The sequence below is a fragment of the Pteronotus mesoamericanus genome, unplaced genomic scaffold (genome assembly GCF_021234165.1).
Source record: "Pteronotus mesoamericanus isolate MK-2021 breed Mesoamerican mustached bat unplaced genomic scaffold, CSHL_Meso_final contig_78, whole genome shotgun sequence".
Lineage (NCBI taxonomy): Eukaryota > Metazoa > Chordata > Mammalia > Chiroptera > Mormoopidae > Pteronotus > Pteronotus mesoamericanus.
The window spans coordinates 28,852,179-28,871,197 of NW_026555258.1; the positions used below are offsets into that span (position 1 = coordinate 28,852,179).

At 47.4% G+C, this 19,019-nt stretch overlaps 1 protein-coding gene across 5 annotated transcripts in view; it reads right to left on the minus strand.

Annotated features, from left to right (window-relative positions):
• LOC129079678 (stimulated by retinoic acid gene 6 protein-like) overlaps positions 1–15,948 on the minus strand; it is a 34,266-nt gene extending 18,318 nt beyond the window's left edge. The window contains exons 1-5 of one of the 5 annotated variants that reach the window (XM_054584960.1): positions 15,794–15,948; positions 8,653–8,823; positions 5,212–5,287; positions 3,345–3,410; positions 534–664 (exon numbers count right to left, since the gene is read on the minus strand). In XM_054584960.1, the coding sequence (XP_054440935.1) occupies positions 534–664; positions 3,345–3,410; positions 5,212–5,273 (259 nt within the window). In that variant the 5' untranslated portion in view covers positions 5,274–5,287; positions 8,653–8,823; positions 15,794–15,948. Of the gene's footprint in view, positions 1–533; positions 665–3,344; positions 3,446–5,211; positions 5,288–8,652; positions 8,824–15,291; positions 15,332–15,793 lie in introns of those variants that run through there. The other 4 variants (XM_054584958.1, XM_054584959.1, XM_054584957.1 and 1 more) reach the window with 4 other exon arrangements.
• Positions 15,949–19,019: the final 3,071 nt, after the last annotated feature.

The following is a 19,019-nucleotide window of genomic DNA, read 5'->3' on the forward strand; positions in this document are numbered from 1 at the left end:
ATGCCAGGCACTGGGCTACTGAGGTGATGAAGACTTGCTCCCTACCCTTGATTAGCTCACAGTATAATGGGTGGAAACAGACCACATAAAAAAACACACAAGAATCACTGAGGGAAAACTGGTTAGACAGAGAGGTTGTGAAGTTGTTATATTAGGGATAGTTGAAGCTGTAGATTAAAGTTTCTACTTCAGGGAAAAGAAAGCATGAGGCATGGAGGATGAAGAGGCCCCAGATCCATGGCCAAAGAAGATGTGTTCTTTGAGGGAGTATCAGCCATCGCTATGACGCACAAATGATTTTTAGGTGGTGAAAATACTTTCTGAGCCTTTGCCCTACTATGTCTAAAGGACCTCTGAATCTAACTGGCAGAAAGTCCCCACAAACAAGCTTTGATGTTGAACAAGTAACAGGCTGAGAAGAACACTGAGCTCACCAAGCTTACCCCCGATCCCAGAGAACTCCTGCCATGCTGTCTCTGAGAGCAAGAATTTCCACAGTTAAATTCCCAGCAGTAATGAGTTGGCCCTGGTACCTTGGGCCCACTGCGGGACCTGCAGGGGCTGGTAGCCTTCTGAGAACAAGAACATGACCTTATTGGCTGTGGCCCCAAAGGCGATCCCATAGGACCATCGGTTACTAAAAGTGCCCACGAAGTCCAGAGGTCTGTGAACGAGAGAAACAGCACATGAGGCCAGAACGTGGCTCTGAGACATCCCCAGAGTACCAAACCCACCCTGGGGGTGAATGATTGGGGAGTGAACTATTTGTTTCAACTGACATTTTCTTAGGCCCTGTGCGCCAATGCTGGAGCTAGGCTTTGATTCAGGACACTGAAGTGAGGAAGACAAAATTCTTTCCATTGAGATGCTTCAAGTCTAAGAGGACACAAACAAGGACACCAGTAGCCATACCAACAAGCAAAAGGGGATGAGTTTCATCTATGATAGACATGGGTGGTATGACTGGAAAGACCAAAACAAAGAGAATGTCCGAGACAGGCATGGGAGAGCTTGCCCTGCACCCAGCCAGGGTCTATGAGAGTTCTTTCCAACATTCCTGGGAAGGCCTGGGTATCATTGGCTGTGCTAGTTCCATGCAATCACACCTTCCTGGCCACAGCTGACTGGCCTGTGGGTGACCAATTGACTTTAGATGAACCAGTCAGATGTCTGGTCTTACATTTTGGACTCGTGGCCCTGAGGACTTGAGCCAATCCGCTGTTAATATTCTGTTCTAGAAAGTCACGCCAAGTTTGGACCAGAATCAGTGTTAGAGGCAAGCTGAGGCTTTATAGAAGTGGAGGTCTTAAGTCAGGTGACAGAGACGAAATGGTAAAATGGTGCTGAGGGAGCCCCAGTGGCACAGAGAGGAGGAAACAGAGAGGATCAGTCTCCCAGAGATGCCCATTTCAAAGCCCCAGTTCCCACGAGTCTGGCCTTGCAGTTTCTGTGAGATCTCGACACTTTATTTTAAAAATCTGTCTTTTCCTTTTATGTAAACAAGCTTTACTGGATGGATATCTGTTTCTTCTCATCAAGAGAGATTTGTCTGCATCGGAGTAAGCAATTGCATTCGGGAAAAGAGAGAAGGCTTTCCCCGCAAAGCGCCACCCGAAGCAGCGGCCTAAATGAAAACTCAGCGTGGGGCCGAGAGCAATCTCAGTTTCCTGTGCCCTTTGCCTCTCTCCTCGTCACCTTCAAGGATCAGCTCAGGAGCATCTCTTCTCTGAAGCCTCCCTGACCTCCCACTCCCAGTCAGGCACACCTCGCGGCTGTCCCATCAGTGTCCGCTCAGTGTCCCCTAAGTTCATGTCCATGTTTCCCACACATTCCTTAGTGTTGTCACCTGTTCCATAAACCATGAACTCCTCTGGGGTAGGGACCTAGCACAGGACCTTGAAAACAGTAGGTGCACTGCACATCCACAGACACGCACTCTGTTAAACTGAGTTGGATTCTAATCAGTCTCACCTGCAGTACTTGAGCGCTCTGTGAGACTCAGTTTCCCTATCTTTAAAGCAGAGAGGGAAACCCCTGCTCTGCCCAACCACAGAGCCATTCTGGACTGCAAATGAAGAACTGCTTTATAAACTGTGGAAAGCCGCACGCACAGGAGGGCTGACTAATAAGCAAAGACAGTGAGCCAGAACCACTCAGAAAATCAGAGGTTTTGATGAGCACAGAGTAAGTGAATTATGCCATTGTCAATTTAATTCAAAGCTGTTTAATGTGACCCATATTGAGCACCTACTTCTTAAAAAGTCAGGCACCAGGCCCTACAGGCCAAATGTTCAGGGCAGAGTCTGAGGATCTACCAGCCTCAGACTTTCTCTGTTCCCCAACCCATGTGGCTTAGACCTGGCATCCTGGGAGGGGCTGACCGCGCCAATGGGTGGTATCCAGACCAAGTCTGCCACTCAGTGCTGGCCTCCCAGTCCTTGGACACGGCAGTTGGGTTTCCCTCGCCTGGAAGTCCAGGCCACCTCTAGCCCCGGTCCTGACATCCTGCCCTCCTCTTACTTCTCCAGAGGCCAATGCTGAGGTCTCGGCATGCCCGTGTGCTTGAGCCTGCTTAGGTTAAGACACTGGGGGAATCAGAGCAAGTATCAACCAAACCTGGGTGAAAGCTCCTGACACTTATTGCACTGTGTGGTCTTGGGCAAGTCACTTAACTTCTCTGAGCCTAAGTTTGCTCATCCATTACATGAGGATAACAACCTCTACCATGCTGGGTTGGCAAGAGGGTTCATCAAAGTAATGTAGGCAAAGCAAACGGTTCACTGCCTGGGTCATATCACTGTGCAATAAATGTTAAGTGATTTATTATAATTATTAGAAATATTAATAAATATTAATGATAATTATGAAGAGATATGAATGATTAGATATTAAGGGAAAATGGGGTGAGGGGTGCATAGCCTCAGAATGGCAGAGCTAGGAAGGCCCTGAAAGTTCCCTGGTCCAATGCTTTCCTGGCATGTGACTCACGGTACCATTCCAACATGAAGGCTCGCTGCCGTCAGGGACAGGGAACTCTCTTCCTGTGCTTCCTGAGGCAGCCATAGTCCTGATGTGGGAAGGCCCTTCCCATTGTGATCTGAGCCTCCTTGTTGAGATGTGTTAAGCACATGTGAGCTGCCATGGGTGCCTAGGGTACAATGGCTTGAAAACCAGTCCTGAACTGTCAGAGTTTGGTTTGGGTTGGGGCAGGGAGGGGCAGGGCTGTCCACAGTGAGGCAGAGGCGGGTGGGGGTGGTAGCTGGGAGTTATCCCGGCCTGACCACTGGTGCTGGCCCCAATCTCTGGTACTACAAGCTGCAGTGATCAGCCCTGGCTCAACTCACATGACAATTCCAAAGTGGTTCCCCAGGAGGTAGGAAGTGTCATCTCTCTGTCTACAGTGCTGTCGTCTTTGGAGAAAGGACAAGATCAAAATGATGCAAAGCTACCAGAAGAAAAGATGAGAGGGTCAGTGGGAATATCCATCCTCTGCGCGGACTTGGTGCCTGCTCTGAAAGAGAACGCGTCGGGGAGCAGAGCGCTCAGAAGGGGTGTACTCCTCCAACGCCAGAGGCGTGGAGGTGGCAGCCCGCACCCTGGAGCTTCCAGAACGTTTTATGATGAGTGCTCCTTTGGGTTGCCCTGAACAGACATGAGTTCAAATCTAGTCTCCCACACACTGGCTGGGAAGAGACTTCTTTGACTCTCAGTTTCCTGTAAAAAGGGGACAATAACTGTTGGGTTGCAAATCCTTCTTTGCTTTTTTTCCCTGTGGATTCATTTTCTCACATACTTGAGGTCCTTTTCTCTCCCCCTTTTCTAGAGACTTCTTGAGACCCATCTCGACTTGCTGACTCCGTTTCTTTACGTCTCACTTGTTCTGTGAGCCTCTAACCTGGCTTCCACCCCATCAGTCCTTGGACACAACTCTGGCCAAAGTCACTACCTACCATCTTGTTGCTCCATCCAATGTAAACTTGAAGTTCAAACCTGGCTTGACCCTTCAGCAGCATTTCCCAGTGTTGACCACCTCCTTCTCTTAGAGACACTCTTCTCTAGCCTCCCATGCTTTTCTGGGTTTTCTCGATTACTTCTCAGTCTCCTTTGTTAGACCATTCTTTACCCAACCATGAGACCTGGCGTTCCTCCTAGTTCAGCCCAAGGACCACTTGTCTCATTACCTGATCCTCTCCCCCTCAGCAATCTGATCCATGTCTGTGCTTTCAAAAGCCACCAATGCACAGAAAACTCACAAACTTGATCTTGAACCCAGGCCTTGACCTTGAGCTCCGTAACTGTTCATCCAAATCCATAGTTGGCATTTGTTTTTGATGTATTGAAAGCTTCTTGAATTCAGTATATCTGAAACTCATGATTTTCCTCCCTGCCCTATTCCTTCATTTACCCCAAACCTGGGTCTCTTCTAATCGTCCTTAAGTAGGGAATGGCAGCTACAACTGTCCTCCCAGCTGTGCAAGTCAGAAACCAGAGTCATCCTCAACATCTCCCTCTCCTTAACCTCTCTATCCAACCCATTATCAAGACCTATTGTTTTTACTCCCAAACATCTTGAGTTGACCACCGTCATCTAGGATGAACTAAAACTGCCTCTCACTCACCTGGGCCACTAAAACCATCTCCTAACTGGTCTTCCTGCCTCCTCTCTTGCCTACCTCCAACCTGATCCTCACATGGCAACCAGAGTGATCATTTTTAAACATAAATCTGATCACGCCACCCTCACGCTAGAAACACTTCCCATTGTGCTTAGAATAAAAACTCCTTTGCACTGAGCCTCACGGTGCTCCACTGAGCCTGGCCCTGCCCACCTCCTCGGACAGATGACTTCACCTCAGTTCGCTCCGGCCAAGCTGTCCCTCTCGGTTATTCGTGCTCTCCAATCTCCACCCTGCTGCCCCCACCCCTGCCACACACTTACACACATTGCATGTGCTCTGCCCTCTGCCTGAAACGCTCTTTACTGCATCTTTCAACAGAACTCAGCTTGTTCTTGCTTCCCCTAAAAGTCAGTGTCCCTGACTTTATGGCCCTTAAAAGACTTCTTCCACCTGTGTTTTTAGTGTATAATATAGGAGAGCAAGTCGAGGAAATATAGCTGATTTCTCTCTGCTGACCTATTCAGGCCCCTTTGGGAGCCTGTGTCTGGGAGCAGCCCAGTCCCCCTTCCCCCTGACCCCTGCCTTTACTTACTGAAGGGATGAGGGAGTAATGGAGGAAGAGTTCCATGTCCACTGAGCCAGCACAGGTGCCATTTAGCTGCCTTTCCCTGGAAAACAGCCAAAAAACACATTCACATGATCAGTCACTGCGGCAGTCATGGACCCTTCAATCTTGACCATCTCTGTCAGGAATTTGGCTTGTAGCCCACTGCAATCATCTGATCTTTTTACATTTTGTTTCCTCAGAGCCCGTACTGCTCACCTGTGATGTACCTTCCCTATGGGGATTAACCTTTCTGATTCTTTCCCCAGCCTGATTATCTACCCAACTGCCCCGCTGGCTGGATCTAATGCCTTCCTTCCTTGATGACACAGTCAGGGACAGATTCAGGCTCTGTGGGGCCCACAGCTTAAATAATTTGGACATCCTTTTCAAATGAAACTACACACTTTTTTTCATATTTTAAGGAAAACACACCATCATGTAAACACTTAACTAAGGTGCACCCTCCCAGAGCCTTGGAAAGGTCTGGTGCAACTGAGGAGCCCTGGACTTTAAGTTTCTGTAACTTTCACAGGAAATCAGCACTTGGACACGGTTTTCCATAACCACAGGTCGAGAAGCATCAGCTCGCTGCTGATCCACTGCTGGGCCCGTGGGGCACGACAGTGCTTATCTGGGCAATGGAGGGTGGGCTTCGTCCTCTCCAGGCTTCAGAGTCTGCAGGACAGGGTTGCCGGCGTCTCATGTGACAGCAGTTTTGTGACTTCTCTTTAAAGGACCTCCTCCTTTCTGAGGCTCCCACCACACTCTGCTCCTGCCACTCTGACTTGCAGCACACCGTCCCTGCACGCTCTCCCTCCTCCGGATCTTTGCTCACTTGGTGCCCTACGCCAGCAGCATCCCTGTAGCTGTATCCCGTGCTTTCTTCCCTGGCCAGCTCTTACCTCTCCCTCAGAAGTCTCAGGGGAGAGCGCTCTGCTCAGGAGCCCAAGAGCATGACACATTCCCCCATAATTCTTTAAAATTCAAGTGCCCTCCAGCTATGTCTAACCATGAGTCTGAAACATCCTACAAGTGGAGGGGGTGTGGGGAGCTTAAATTGTCAGCAATGTGATGGAACTATAAAGCTCAGACTTTGGCTTTTAGGAAGGTCCAGTGAGCAACATATAGCGCCCCCCATGCCATACAAAAAGCATTGGATGTTATTTTTTTTAAAAGAAAGAAAATGTGGCCACATTTGAAAGTAAGCTGGAAATCTATCAGGGACAGAGAAACTACTAGAAGACCCTGAACAATGGAGAGAGACAAGGGCTAGATCAACGGAAAAAAGCATCAGCCAACCACTTGGTTACAGAAGCATCAGGCTACAGGCTGCAGGACCACTCAAGAAATACTCCTCACCCAGACTGCAAGGGGCTGGTGCAGAATGGGCTGCCGGCAGAGCACAGCATGACGAACTGGGGGGTCCTCAGGTACCCAAGTGTCCTCCCAGCCCTGCTGACCAGCTGGGGCAGTGGAGTTGGTATCTCCGGGAATAGCACAGACGGGTCACTCAGAGAGGGGCAGTGCCCAGATCACAGGTGGCACCTGGGAGGCACCAACAGTTCCGGCCTCCAGCAGGCCAGCTCCTGAGGCACCCCATTCGGGAGTACATCCCACCCCCACCTCGCTGCCCAGAAAGAGGCCTTAGTCCTGGCAGCAGCCGCCACCCCTCCCAAAGCTAATGTCCCAGGGGAAAGCTCCATCACAAAGACCAGCACACAACCAGGAACCATGAAGCAGCTGAGGAGAGAGTACACAGAAGGGAGCCAGAAATTCCACAGGTGGGGGAACTTCCTCCTGAGGAAGTAAGGTTAATACAAAATAGAGGGAATTCTCTATAGGGAAGTAGAGGGATACAAAAAAGGAACGGCAGGCAAAGACATTAGCAAAACTCACTGTTAATACAGAGCACAAAATTTTAAATATATATTTATGTGTAATAAATAAATTTACCATATAAACTTACATCTATATAAATTATATAATAATATATTTACATAGAAATATGTATATATTTATATTTATTTATATTGTTTATAATGTAAATTTATTCTATAAATAAATTTATATATATATATATGCCATTTTCAGAAACACAAATACTCAAAAGACCTTCTCTGAAACAAATCTTGGAGGAAATTTTCAAGTAACATGAAAAATTAATCTAGACAGAGAAGAATTCAAAAGCAGCAATGAACAGAGAAATTAATAAAATACATTGTTAAATATCTAGATAAGGAATTATGATGAAACCAAATGTTTGAAGTGCCCATTTAGAGGTCAAATACCAGGCAACATCCCACTTGGGGGGAGGGAGAGGCAGGGAGAGCAGGGGCGGACGCAGAAGGAAGTGGAACAAGGGCCAGTGCTCGCCGAGTTCAGGAGGAGATGCCGGAACCTGTCTTCTCTTTCTGGACATCATGAGGAAAATAGAAATCTAAGCAAGTGTATTAAAAATCCACAGTTAATTACTGTAAGAATATAAATAGAATGTAAAGTCATATATTTAAAACTGTAAAGTGTACATGAAAGAAGACTCAATTGCTTCACCAAAGCACAGGAGAGAAAGAAATAGATAAAGACTGAAGGAGGAGCATCGCAGGAACAAAAATGTCCAAAGAATAAGCCACAAACTAAGGAATATAAACATCCAATAAATTCTTAAATTTTCAGGTAGTAATACAAGTAGAAATTAAGATGAAATGTCTTATCTATTAAATTAGGAATTATTGAAAATGCTACCCCGCATTACTGAAGGTTAAGACAAATTGGCATTCATTTATTGATCATCAGAGTATAAATTGGTATAGTCATTCTGAGGATTAATTCTGTAATATATACACCAAGAACTTTTAAAATATAGCAATTCCATTTCCAGGAAATCTACTTCTAAAAAATGTAAGTTAAGGAAATCAGAGAGGTGTCTGAAGATATATATTGATACTAGAATGCCAAGATTCTCTCTCAATCTCTTCCTCATATGTGTGTATAACGTTTTAAATGTAATTTATGCTCGTTGTAAAACATTCAAAATATTTACAAATGTATAAAGCAGTAAATAAAGGCTTTTTCTCCTCCCATAATTATATAGTTTTAAGCATGTGCGCTTATGACTTAGAGTTTTAAGCAAAAACTGGATCAGATTAAACTTATTTTCTTCATTTAATCAATAAAGGAAAGGATATCCATTTTAAAAAGGAAAGGGAACTTCTCACGTCAGCATTGGACTTTTTGGATGGGAGACCCTGCCTTCAGAGAGTCGCTGCTGAGCCCGTCTCCTGCTCCGAGGGGCTGAGCCAGAATTAGTCTGCAGCAGCGGGAAAGAGGTGAGCTCAAGGAAGGCGGGGCGGAGGCGGATGCCCCTGGGCTATGCTTCCACTCCTGCGGCCAATGCAGTGAACGGATGAAGTGTGCACGGAAGCCAACCTGTTACGAAGCCGCGGAGATCATTTTCGGGGTCTCTGAGACTCATACTGCCACCTAGTGGGGCAGGTCTGTGGAAGGGACAACATCTGCAAGGCAGCCGCAAACCGGCCCCCTCAAATGTGGAAGGTCCGCTTTCCAGTGGTGATGCCTTGCATGTGTATTCTTGATATGCTGTTAAGTGAAAAAAAAAATTATAAAACAATATAACCCCAGGTTTGTAAACAGTGGTGGAACAAGAGATCATTTTACTTTCTTTTCCCCTAAAAAACAGTCTCATTGATCAGTGAGTATTGATCTTCTTCCTTATCCCCTACCTGCTTTTGAATAGCTCTGATCAAAAGAGGACTTCCCTTCAGGTGGACTGAAAGGGAACTCTGACTGTCTGTGTTTCTACCTCCTCAGATCCCAGACCCTGTCTGCTCCACAGCCCCTGGAGTGTCCAGGGTCAGCCATTCTCCAGGCTGAGTGCCAATACTCCGGCCTCAATCAAGCGCATACCAAGGGCAGCCGGCCTGTATGCCTGGCCTCCTGCTAGATGTGGGGGTATCAGGGGCTCCCCTACCCTGGTACCCCTGACCCCACAGTGACTGAAGTCCTTCACCTGATTAACCAGTAGCCAGAGCAGCTGCCCCAACCTGGCCCCGTGACCAGGCTTGATGCTGGCAGGGTGGCCCAAAGCATGACACGCTGGCCCCGAAGCGCCCTGCTGCCCTCCTGCTGCCGGCCTCCTCCTCGGCCCTTGTGAAGAGAGGCCGAGCCAGGAGAAACAGCCGGGTCCGCCCCAGCTCTGCTGCTATGTACCCTGGCTCCTTAGGCTCAGGGCACCCGTGGGTTTCAGCTCAGTTGCTTGCAAATTGAGAAGCTGGGACTGCTTGGGACTTAACCCACTGTCACAGCAGCCAGCCCATCCTTTAGGAATGTCTTTTTATGAGTCTGTGTCCCCACTGGATAGGGAGCTCCTTGGGGGCATTCGCCTCCGTGTGCCCAGCTCCTGGGCCGCCATGTGGCAATAGCAGGTGCTCACTAATATTCCCTAAATAGATGGACAGAAACCTGACATCCCACAAGGACCTACTGTGCACTAAGCTCTCTGTTAAGGGTTACACTTTTATTAGTTAAGTTCATCCTCACAGCAGCCCTGTGAGAGAGGTACTATTATTATCATCCTGTTTCACAAGTGAGGAAACTGAGGCACCAGAAGATCAGGAAACTTATCCAAGCTTCCCCAGCTAGTGGGTAGGGGAGCCGAGACTGAGACTCTGGCAATGTGGGAGATCATATAGGTAATTCCCCACTGCACATTCTATGGCTCTTCAACATAGTTTTCTGTTCCTATGGCCACGGCAGCCTGAGATCTCTGGTCTCTTGGACAAAGACACAAGGTCTTGTGTCTCTTGGAACAAAGACAAGAATTGCAGGAACTTGTGAAGATTTAAGAGTAAATCTGCGTGCCAAGTCATTTGTGCAAGGCCTAGGAATTCCACGGGAAGGCAAACTTCTTTTCACAAGTGAAACCCATGATGAAATGACGGGCTGTCTGGAGAGGGTGGGTAGGTGGGAGTATCAACAAAACAAGCCTGCCTTGTGTTGGCAGTTGTGGGAGCCGGGTGATGGGGATGTGGGGGCGCTTCATACTAGTCTCTCTTCTTTTATATAAGCTTGCACACTTTCATAATGAAAAGTTGACATTTTAAAAATAAAATAAAATCAGTTCCATGATTATTATAAAACCCACACAGGCTGCCTGCCACCTTGCTGCCGGTCTCTTCTGTTTTCTTCCCGGTCCCTCTATTGCCCTCAGGCCTGCCTCTGACAGCCTTCCCAGAGTGTCATCTGTACCCTTCTGCCTGCCTCTCTCTCTAATTGCCTGCTGGTTTCTCTCTGCCTGTCACTTTCTGTAACTCTCTGAGAATCAGGGGACAGTTCTATAATGAAAGAAACGTAGACGCCCTCTTTTTATTCCATTTTCTTCCCGAGACTCTCTTTTCTCTGTGTCCAAATCTCTGTTCTCTTCTTTGCCTCAACCTCTTCTATTCGTTTTGACCTTGCTGTGCAGCCAGGCAAGGTCAGCTCTGGGTCAGACCCTCCTTCAGACGATGGGCATTGGGTGTTTTCATGCTTGTGTGGGCCCTCGGACCTGCCTGGAGGGAAAAGTGTGGCATTTGCAGTGCGGGGCCTTGAGGCCTTGGGTGAATCATTTCTGCTTCTGAGCCTTGGTTGCTTCCTCTGTGGAATGGGCGTGATGCCATCACTTCCCTAGGTCGTTAAAGAATGGATAGGAATGGTGTTTGTAAACTGAAACGTACCACGCATGCTGGTTCTCGGCCGGCTTCCGCCATCCCTATAGCTGCCTCCCACATACACTGTTTCACAAGGTGGGAACGAGGACTCCAAGCAGCAGCCTGGTCCCCAGCAGACCTAGTGGGGGACTCCCCTGGGGGGACACTGACATTATCAAGAGACCTAGGAGCTACTGTACCAAGGAGCTGGACACCCTGGTTGGGTGCCCTGGCTCCACCAGTGAACAGCTGATTAACCATCTAAGAGAGACAGAATCAGGTCAACCAGCTCGGGAACAGAGCTCTCCATGGGGCTGAGCCGCGGGTTCTCCCCTTGTGCCAAGCTACAGGCGCGATGGGGATAGCACGGTAATTTACAGTTTGCACAGTGTTCTCATTCCCCAGGGTTCACTGGATCCTCAGAAAAGGTTCAAAGAGATAGGTAGATACACTCTGCAAAGTAAAATTAAAAATATATATATACAGGGAACCAACAGTAAAGGGAAGGAAACTAGGACTCAAATCAATGATTTGGAGAAGAAGGAAGAGATAAGCAGTCAACCAGAACAGAATGAAGAAATAAGAATTCAAAAAAAATGAGGAGAGGCTTAGGAACCTCTGGGACAACTGTAAACAATCCAACATCCGAATCATAGGGGTACCAGAAAGAGAAGAGGAGAGCAAGAAATTGAAAACTTACTGGAAAAAATAATGAAGGAGAATTTCCCCAATCTAGCCAAGGAAATAGACTTCCAGGAGATCCAGGAAGCTCAGAGTCCCAAAGAAGTTGGATCCAAGGAAGCATATACCAAGGCACATCATAATTACGTTACTCAAGATTAAGGATAAGGAAAGAATCTTAAAAGCAGCAAGAAAAAAGGAGACAGTTACCTACAAAGGACTTCCCACAGGATTTCCAGCTGATTTCTCAAAAGAAACCTTGCAGGCAAGAAGGGGCTGACAAGAAGTTTTCAAAGTCATGAAAAGCAAGGACCTACATCCAAGATTACTTATCCAGCAAAGCTATCACTTAGAATAGAAGGGCAGATAAAGTGCTTCCTGGATAAGGCCAAGTTAAAGGAGTTCATCATCACCACGCCCTTATATGAAATGTTAAAGGGGCTTATCTAAAGAAAAAAAAGAAGATCAAAAACTATGAACAGTAAAACAGAGGAGAGGGGGAAGGGGCAGAATGGGTGAAAAGGTACAGGGAATAAGCAGCGTAAATAGTAGATACAAAATAGACAGGGGAGGTTAAGAATAGTATAGGGAATGGAGAAGCCAAAGACCTTGTATGTACAGCCCATGGACATGAACTAAGCGAGGGTGGGGGGCGTTGATGCTGGTGGGAGGGGCGCTGCAGGGTGGAGGGGAAAAAAGGGGAGGAAAAAAGGGGACAATTGCAATAGCATAATCAATAAAATATATATTAAGAAGAAAAAACAAAGTAAATCTTCCTCAGTGGTGTGAACAAATAAAATATATAAAAGGTGAACTTCAAAATGTGGGCTTGCGGTGACCTGTGGGGCACTACAAACAAGGCCCTGCCCCCCTCCCTGACTCACTCCCACGGCAGCCGCTGCAGGGGGTCTGAGGCTCACAGGGTTTCTAACAATGTGGGGAAGTCCTGATATAACGTTATGTGTTAACATTAGCATAAAAACCATATACAGAGTATATTTTAATGTCATAAAACACTCTGAAACTGCACACAGCCATAGAAAAATGCCCGGAAGAGAACATAACTAAAATAAAGATGGTTGTCTCCTGGTTGGATTTTAGGGCCATTGTAGATTCTTTTTATAACTTTTTTGTTTTTATTTTCCAAAAGTTCTTTAATGAACATGTACCACTGTTGTAATCAGGAAAGAAATCATTTAAAAGAATTTTTTATTCTTTTCTTTCCCAATATTCACCGCCACAATGCAGCTGGCACCACAAGATCAAAGGCTTGTGTCTCTGGTGATATTTTCTCAGGGTAAAAAATTGTGATACATCTCTATCAAAAGTTATGCCTAAGTCCAAATACAATGTTTTAATTATTATGATTATATAAATATCACGGCTGTACCAGGTGGTAAACAATGATTACATTTCCTTTTCTGTATGCTTTTTTTTAAAATACATTTTTTACAAAAATTTTATTTATTGACTTTAGAGTGGGAAGAAGGGAGAGGCAGAGGGAGAGGGAGAGAGGGGGAGAGAGAGAGAGAGAGAGAGAGAGAGAGAGAGAGAGACATCAATTTTGTTGTTCCACTTATTTATGCATTCATTGGTTGATTCTCATATGCACCTTGACCTGGGATCAAACCTGCAACCTTGGCTATGGGAACGATGCTCTAACCAATTGAATTACCCAGCCGGGGCCTCCTGTATGCTCTTTTGTTTCTGATGTTAATAATTATCTTTTTGGGGGAGGAAGGTGGCTGGAACAGAAGAAAGGAAACTGGAGTGTGTCAAAGTTCTATTTCTTGAACTGGGCAATTGTTACAAACGTATTTGTCCTGTATTCACTGAGCTATACTTTTGTGTTGATTGTCTACACCTTGTTTTTTTCTTTAAAAAGTTTTTAAAAATAAACTATGCAAAAAGAAAAAAAGAAAAGATTCAAACAGAGGCTGCCCCTGGCCCACAGTACAATTCAAACACAGGTACTAACGAGCTCTGAGGATCAGAGATGAGGTATTAAATGGCCTTTCATGTCTGGTCTGTCTTTATTCCGTTTTCTCCCACAGCCTCCTGTTTCTTCCTCTGTGTACAGGTCTCTGTTTATTGTCCTTTGCGTTGACCTCGCCCATTCATTCTGAGCTTACTGTACAGAGAAGCATAGTCGGTTCCAGGTGGGACCCCTCCGTGAGAGGGTGTGCATTTTCCACACACATCTGAAAAGTTTGGAGAGAGCTGGATGGAGAAAAAGTGGTGATTGAAGAAGGCAAAGGCCCACTTTTCTACTCACTACCATGCTTAACTGTCCACTAAAAGGACATTTGTTTTCATTTCTTTCCGCTTAATAAGATAAAAATAATAATATCATTTAGCAAAGGTTTGCCACGTGTTGGACATTAAACAAAAGTCTTTATAGTTATGACCTTGCTTAACCCTTTCACAGCTTAGGCAGCAGGGACTATTATTCCCACTTCATGGATGAGAAAACTGAGGCAAAGAGAGGACGAGTAAATGCCCAAAGTCACTCAGCTAGAGAGCGGCAGAACTGGAATTTGAACACTTGTATTTTCTAAACAGGAAACATATTCACATACAAAAATTACACTGAGACATTCAATAAGGTTCTATGTCTGTGGTCCTTGGAGAAGACAATGACCCCCTACTCCCCACTGGTCAGACAAATCTGAGCAAGCTGCTCAGGCCTGAGCCCCGCCCTGTGAGAAGGGCGCTGACCAGCTGGCCCCTGTCCTGGGAGATGGCCACGATGGAGAGGACGTCCTGGGAGGGGGGCATGCAGGCCGTGTGGCCATGGGGTGCTGACTTCAAATAAATGTCAGGAGCCTGGAGGCCACAACGGACATCGCAGGTGGGCCAAGTTCTTGGGTCTGGCCCAGACTTTTCTTCTGGGTCCAGACCATGAAGCCAATGGCTTCCCTCCTGGCCCTCTCCTTTTGGATGTCCCATGGGCCCTCCAGTCCAGCACGTCCCACCTGAACACCCGCTCCAACCTGCTCGCCCTCCAGGGTCCTCCCCTCGGGAACGGCGCCTCCGTCCACCTTTGGTCTAAGCCAGAGACCCCAGAGTGATCCCCAACTCCCTCCCCTCCAATTCGCGCCCGCAGCAAGCCCAGTCAGTTTGACCTCTCCAGTCACTACCAAATTCACAAACATCTCGATCCCTACAACCACCAGCTTAGTCCAGGCCACCATCACCTCTAGCTGGGCTTCGCAATAGCCTCCTGCCAGGTCTCCTACATCCAGCATTGCCCTGCTCCAAGCCACTCTCCATCCTGTGACTGGTGTTCCTAAAAGTCCACATCCCGCCACGTCACTGCCCGGGTCCCTCTGAGCCCAGGAGCCCAGCTGGAGAGAGGAGCGGAAGAGGCCGAGTTCCTCGGGCTTTCTAGTTCGTGCCCTCACCCGCCCAGCTGGCTCCCCACTCTCTGTCCTCATGTCCTTCAGGCCGACGTCCAGTCCGTTTGCTGTCACCTGTCCTTTTGCATGCACGGCTCTCAGGCTTCCTCCCTCCTGCTCCATCGCTGGGACTCCAGGGATCCCCTTTTCCAAATGACTCTCATGACACCTGTCCGAGTTCTCATGACTCCGTCCCTCCCTTTTGTCTTCCACAGTGTGCCTTAAAAATCTAAACCGATCCACTGTAACTCCCAAACACAAAGGTTCTACTTCGCGTATACCTCTATTTTGTGTGTACTTGGAGTCGTCTTTACGGTTCTTAGATCTTAGATAGTTAAATGTTTGAGTGAGAATTCTTCATTCCTGACGTCTGGGCAAGGCTTTACAGCTCTCAAAGTCCTTCCATGTTCTCATTCTCATGAGATCTCCACAAAGCTGTGGGCTAGGCAGGACAGGGGTTATCACTTCCGATTTACAGATGAAGAAACTGAGGCTTTGACATTTGCCCAAAACTGCCGAACCAGGATTTAAACCCAGGTCCTCTGATACCACACTTGGGCTCTTCCCACTCCATTCTGTGATCCCAGACTGAAGACAAACGGAAACCTGTTCACTCACTCAGGAACTCTATCCGCGGTTCCTTTCCCTGCGCCAGCCTGCACACAAACTAGCTACACCATGCCTGGCTCCTGATTTCCATGAGTCACCGAGATCAAAGGACACAGCTGCTGGGGCATGTGGTTGGGTCGGCATAACCCGCCTAAGCCTTGTCTTATAACTCACCTCTCACTCGTGGAATTCATCTCGGTGGAAAAGTACCACCTGCCACACCGGTGAACAATGTGCTTCTCTCTAGGTTGCTCTCTGAGCTTCTCCAGCCTCTTGCTTACGCCTGCTTCTAGAGTCCGGTGTCCTGCCCAGTTCTCACAGCACCCAAAAAATTCACAGACAAGGAAAACATCCAGTCAAATATTTACCAGAGGAATGAAAGCAAATGGGCGGCCCTCTTCCTTGTTTCAGAAGGCCGCTGGCCATTCCTCCGCTCTTCCTCCCCTTCTCAGGCTGCAAACGCAGGAATCTCCTTCCTATTTCCTCTCTCCTGGGCTCCTGTTGGCTCTTCTGGCCCCTGCTATGAGCACGGGCCCCCTGAGCTATCAGAGCTTTGCCCAGCAGCTGAGGCCTCTTTAGCTAGCTGTAAAAAATATTATCAACAATTAAGTAGGACTGTGCCTCTGGGCAATAAACTAGGAAACTGGAACCAGTGGCTCCAAGATTCTCCTGGGAAACAAGCCTGCCTGCCCATTTGCTGGGAGAAGGGGCTGGAAACAAATCCAAAGCTGAACCCTACCAATGCAGAGGAGAATGTGGTAAGCTTTCCCAATTATCAGAATTGTTCATGAATTTTAAATGGCCACCCTGTTGCCAAATGATCTTCTGGGACCGAATGGGAACTAGACCCCAGGTGTCCTTGTCTGTCAATTCACTGCCTCTATCATCTCCCCTTCCCTCACTCCATTCATTATATCTCCCAATGGTTCTTATCCACCCATTTGCATCAGAGGGTTCAGGCTGTGAGTGTGTCTTGTTCACGTCCTCATTTTCCTTCTGCAGCATGGAGTTGGTGCAGGACTGGTAGAACCACAACCTGGAAGGAGCCTGGGTCCCTGAATCAACACTGGAGGAGACTAGGAGTAGCTGTTTGAGACTTTACATGAATAAGCAATTAACTTCTACTACGTTAGAGTCATTACACACTTGGCAGTTGGCTACGGCAGCTGGTCCTTGCCCTAATCAATACGCTGTCTTTTCCATTCACACTGCTTTTGCCCCAGATCCCTCCCTCTTCACTTCCTGTCTGGACCACCATGAGAGCTCTCTAATGGCCCTGCTCCAGGCTCCAAGCTTGGTCCATACACACTTCTCCCCAAAGCGCAGCTCAGACCCATCAGGCCCTTGCCAAGCGTCCTCCACACTCTGCACTCCCTACCCTAGCACTCCACTGCAAGCCCTCCGAGAAGCTGCCTCAGCCCTCTTTTCCAGCCTAATCTCCACTGCTTTCCTGCACGCATTGACAGGTATTTTTAAAGTTGCTTAGTCATCCTTAAACATAGCCCTCCATGCTACTGTGGATCTTTAGGGAGCAAGGAACAGAAATCCGCTGAAGTTGCCCTGAGTTCAAGGGGCTCCCTACTGCTCCCCGGCAAGGGCTGGGACCCATCCTGCGAAGGTGTTGGAAACTGGCGCCACTCTTGGGAATGGTTCCTCCCCTCTCATGGCTAATGTGCCTCTCTCTTGTATTTCTCCCTCTTGGCATTTTTCCTTCAGTCTGTTGTCTTTGTGGCTCAGTCAGTCCCCTTGTTTCCTTATGATTTGCATTCTCCCACGGCCTCTGCTCAGCACTGTCCTGACTCTAGTTCATGGCGTCCTTTATACTTGCCCCCCAAATTCACTGGCTCTTTTCTAGGATTTTCCCCAGTTCCAACTGTCAAGAGAAAAGATCCCCCTGTTTATCTTTTCCCCCAGGTAGGACACAGGCCAGTCTATGCCTTTCTGTCTTTGGCTCAATCGCACACCCCTTGTTAATTTGTAGGGCTACCATAACAAGATGTCACGTACCAGGAGGCTTAACCAGCAGACATTCATTATTTCACAGTTCGGAAAGCTGGGAGTCCAAAATCAAGGTGTCAGCAGGTGCGATTCCCACTAAGGCCTCTTTCCTTGGCTTGCAGAAGGCTGCCTTGTCACTGTGTCCTCATATAGCTTTTCCTGTCACATACATCCGTGGTGTCTCTCTCGGTCTGTCCTAATCTCCTCTTCTTATAAGGCCACTAATCATATTGGATGAGGGCTCACCCTAACAGCCTCATTTTAACTTAATTACCTCTTTATAGGCCCTATTTCCAAATACAGTCACATTCTAAGGTACTGGGGTTATGGCTTCAATTTATGAATTTAGGGGGACACCATTCAGTCCGTAACACCCGTGGTCTAAGCTGCTCTGGTGGAGGGGAGAGGGTCATGGAGTCAGTGAGCAGGCACCATCACTGACAAACTCAAGCCACTGGTGTTAGCCCACCCTGATCCCTTCACTCCAACTTGGACACGTTCTCCACTTCCACTCACCACCCTGGTTTTTGTTCATTGGCTCCTACCTTGAGCGTAATTTCTGACATGATGTGTCTCCTGATCACCACGGTATGATCTTATTTCTCTTGCCTTGGTCTACGTCTATTTTACGGTGTGTATTTAGGCCTTTATTTATTTTTTATTTAACACATTTATGGAGAAGTAGTCTGGTGTGCTGTTTCAGACTGTAGACTTTGGGGCCAACTCCACAATTTACTAGCTGTGTAACTTTGGGCAAGGTACAGGGTTATCCTCTCTGATCCTTAGTTTTGTCTAAGTTATACCTACTTCATGGACGTGTGAGTTTGAAGTGACATAATACAGACGAAACGCTTAGGAAGGTGCTGACAGTAAGTGCTCAGTGAACAGCAGCTGCTTTGGGGCTCCTCTTCTCTGCCAGGTACTGACTGGCAAGCGACTACATAGTCACATCACAGTCCATCGTGTCTAAGCCTTAGCTCCCCCGATAGATTGCAGGGGCTTAGAAACCACAACTAGGTCTGATTCACCACAACATCTGGGATACAGGGGAGGCCCCATAAATGCTTGTTCTCAAAATTAATAATGAAAGAAAAGTGAAAATGACAGAAATACAATGTTTGGGTACAACATAACCCTCTTCTTGGATGCCTAGGAGCAAAGAAACACTGTAAATGTGTTTTCTCTGGAAGCAGGCCTTATCCTTGCCTGGAGGAAGCAGCGCTTCGTGCATCCATGCCACACCCGTTCAGGGGAAAGACGTGCAAAGCACGTCTTCTTCCAGGCACGCGGAGATGCTGTCTCTTCCAGGAGTGCCCTTCAGCCACTGGCTTCCTGGTTCCACTGCCCAGACTTCACATGGATATTCTAAATTCTTGAATTATCATGGTGGTTTTCCTCACAG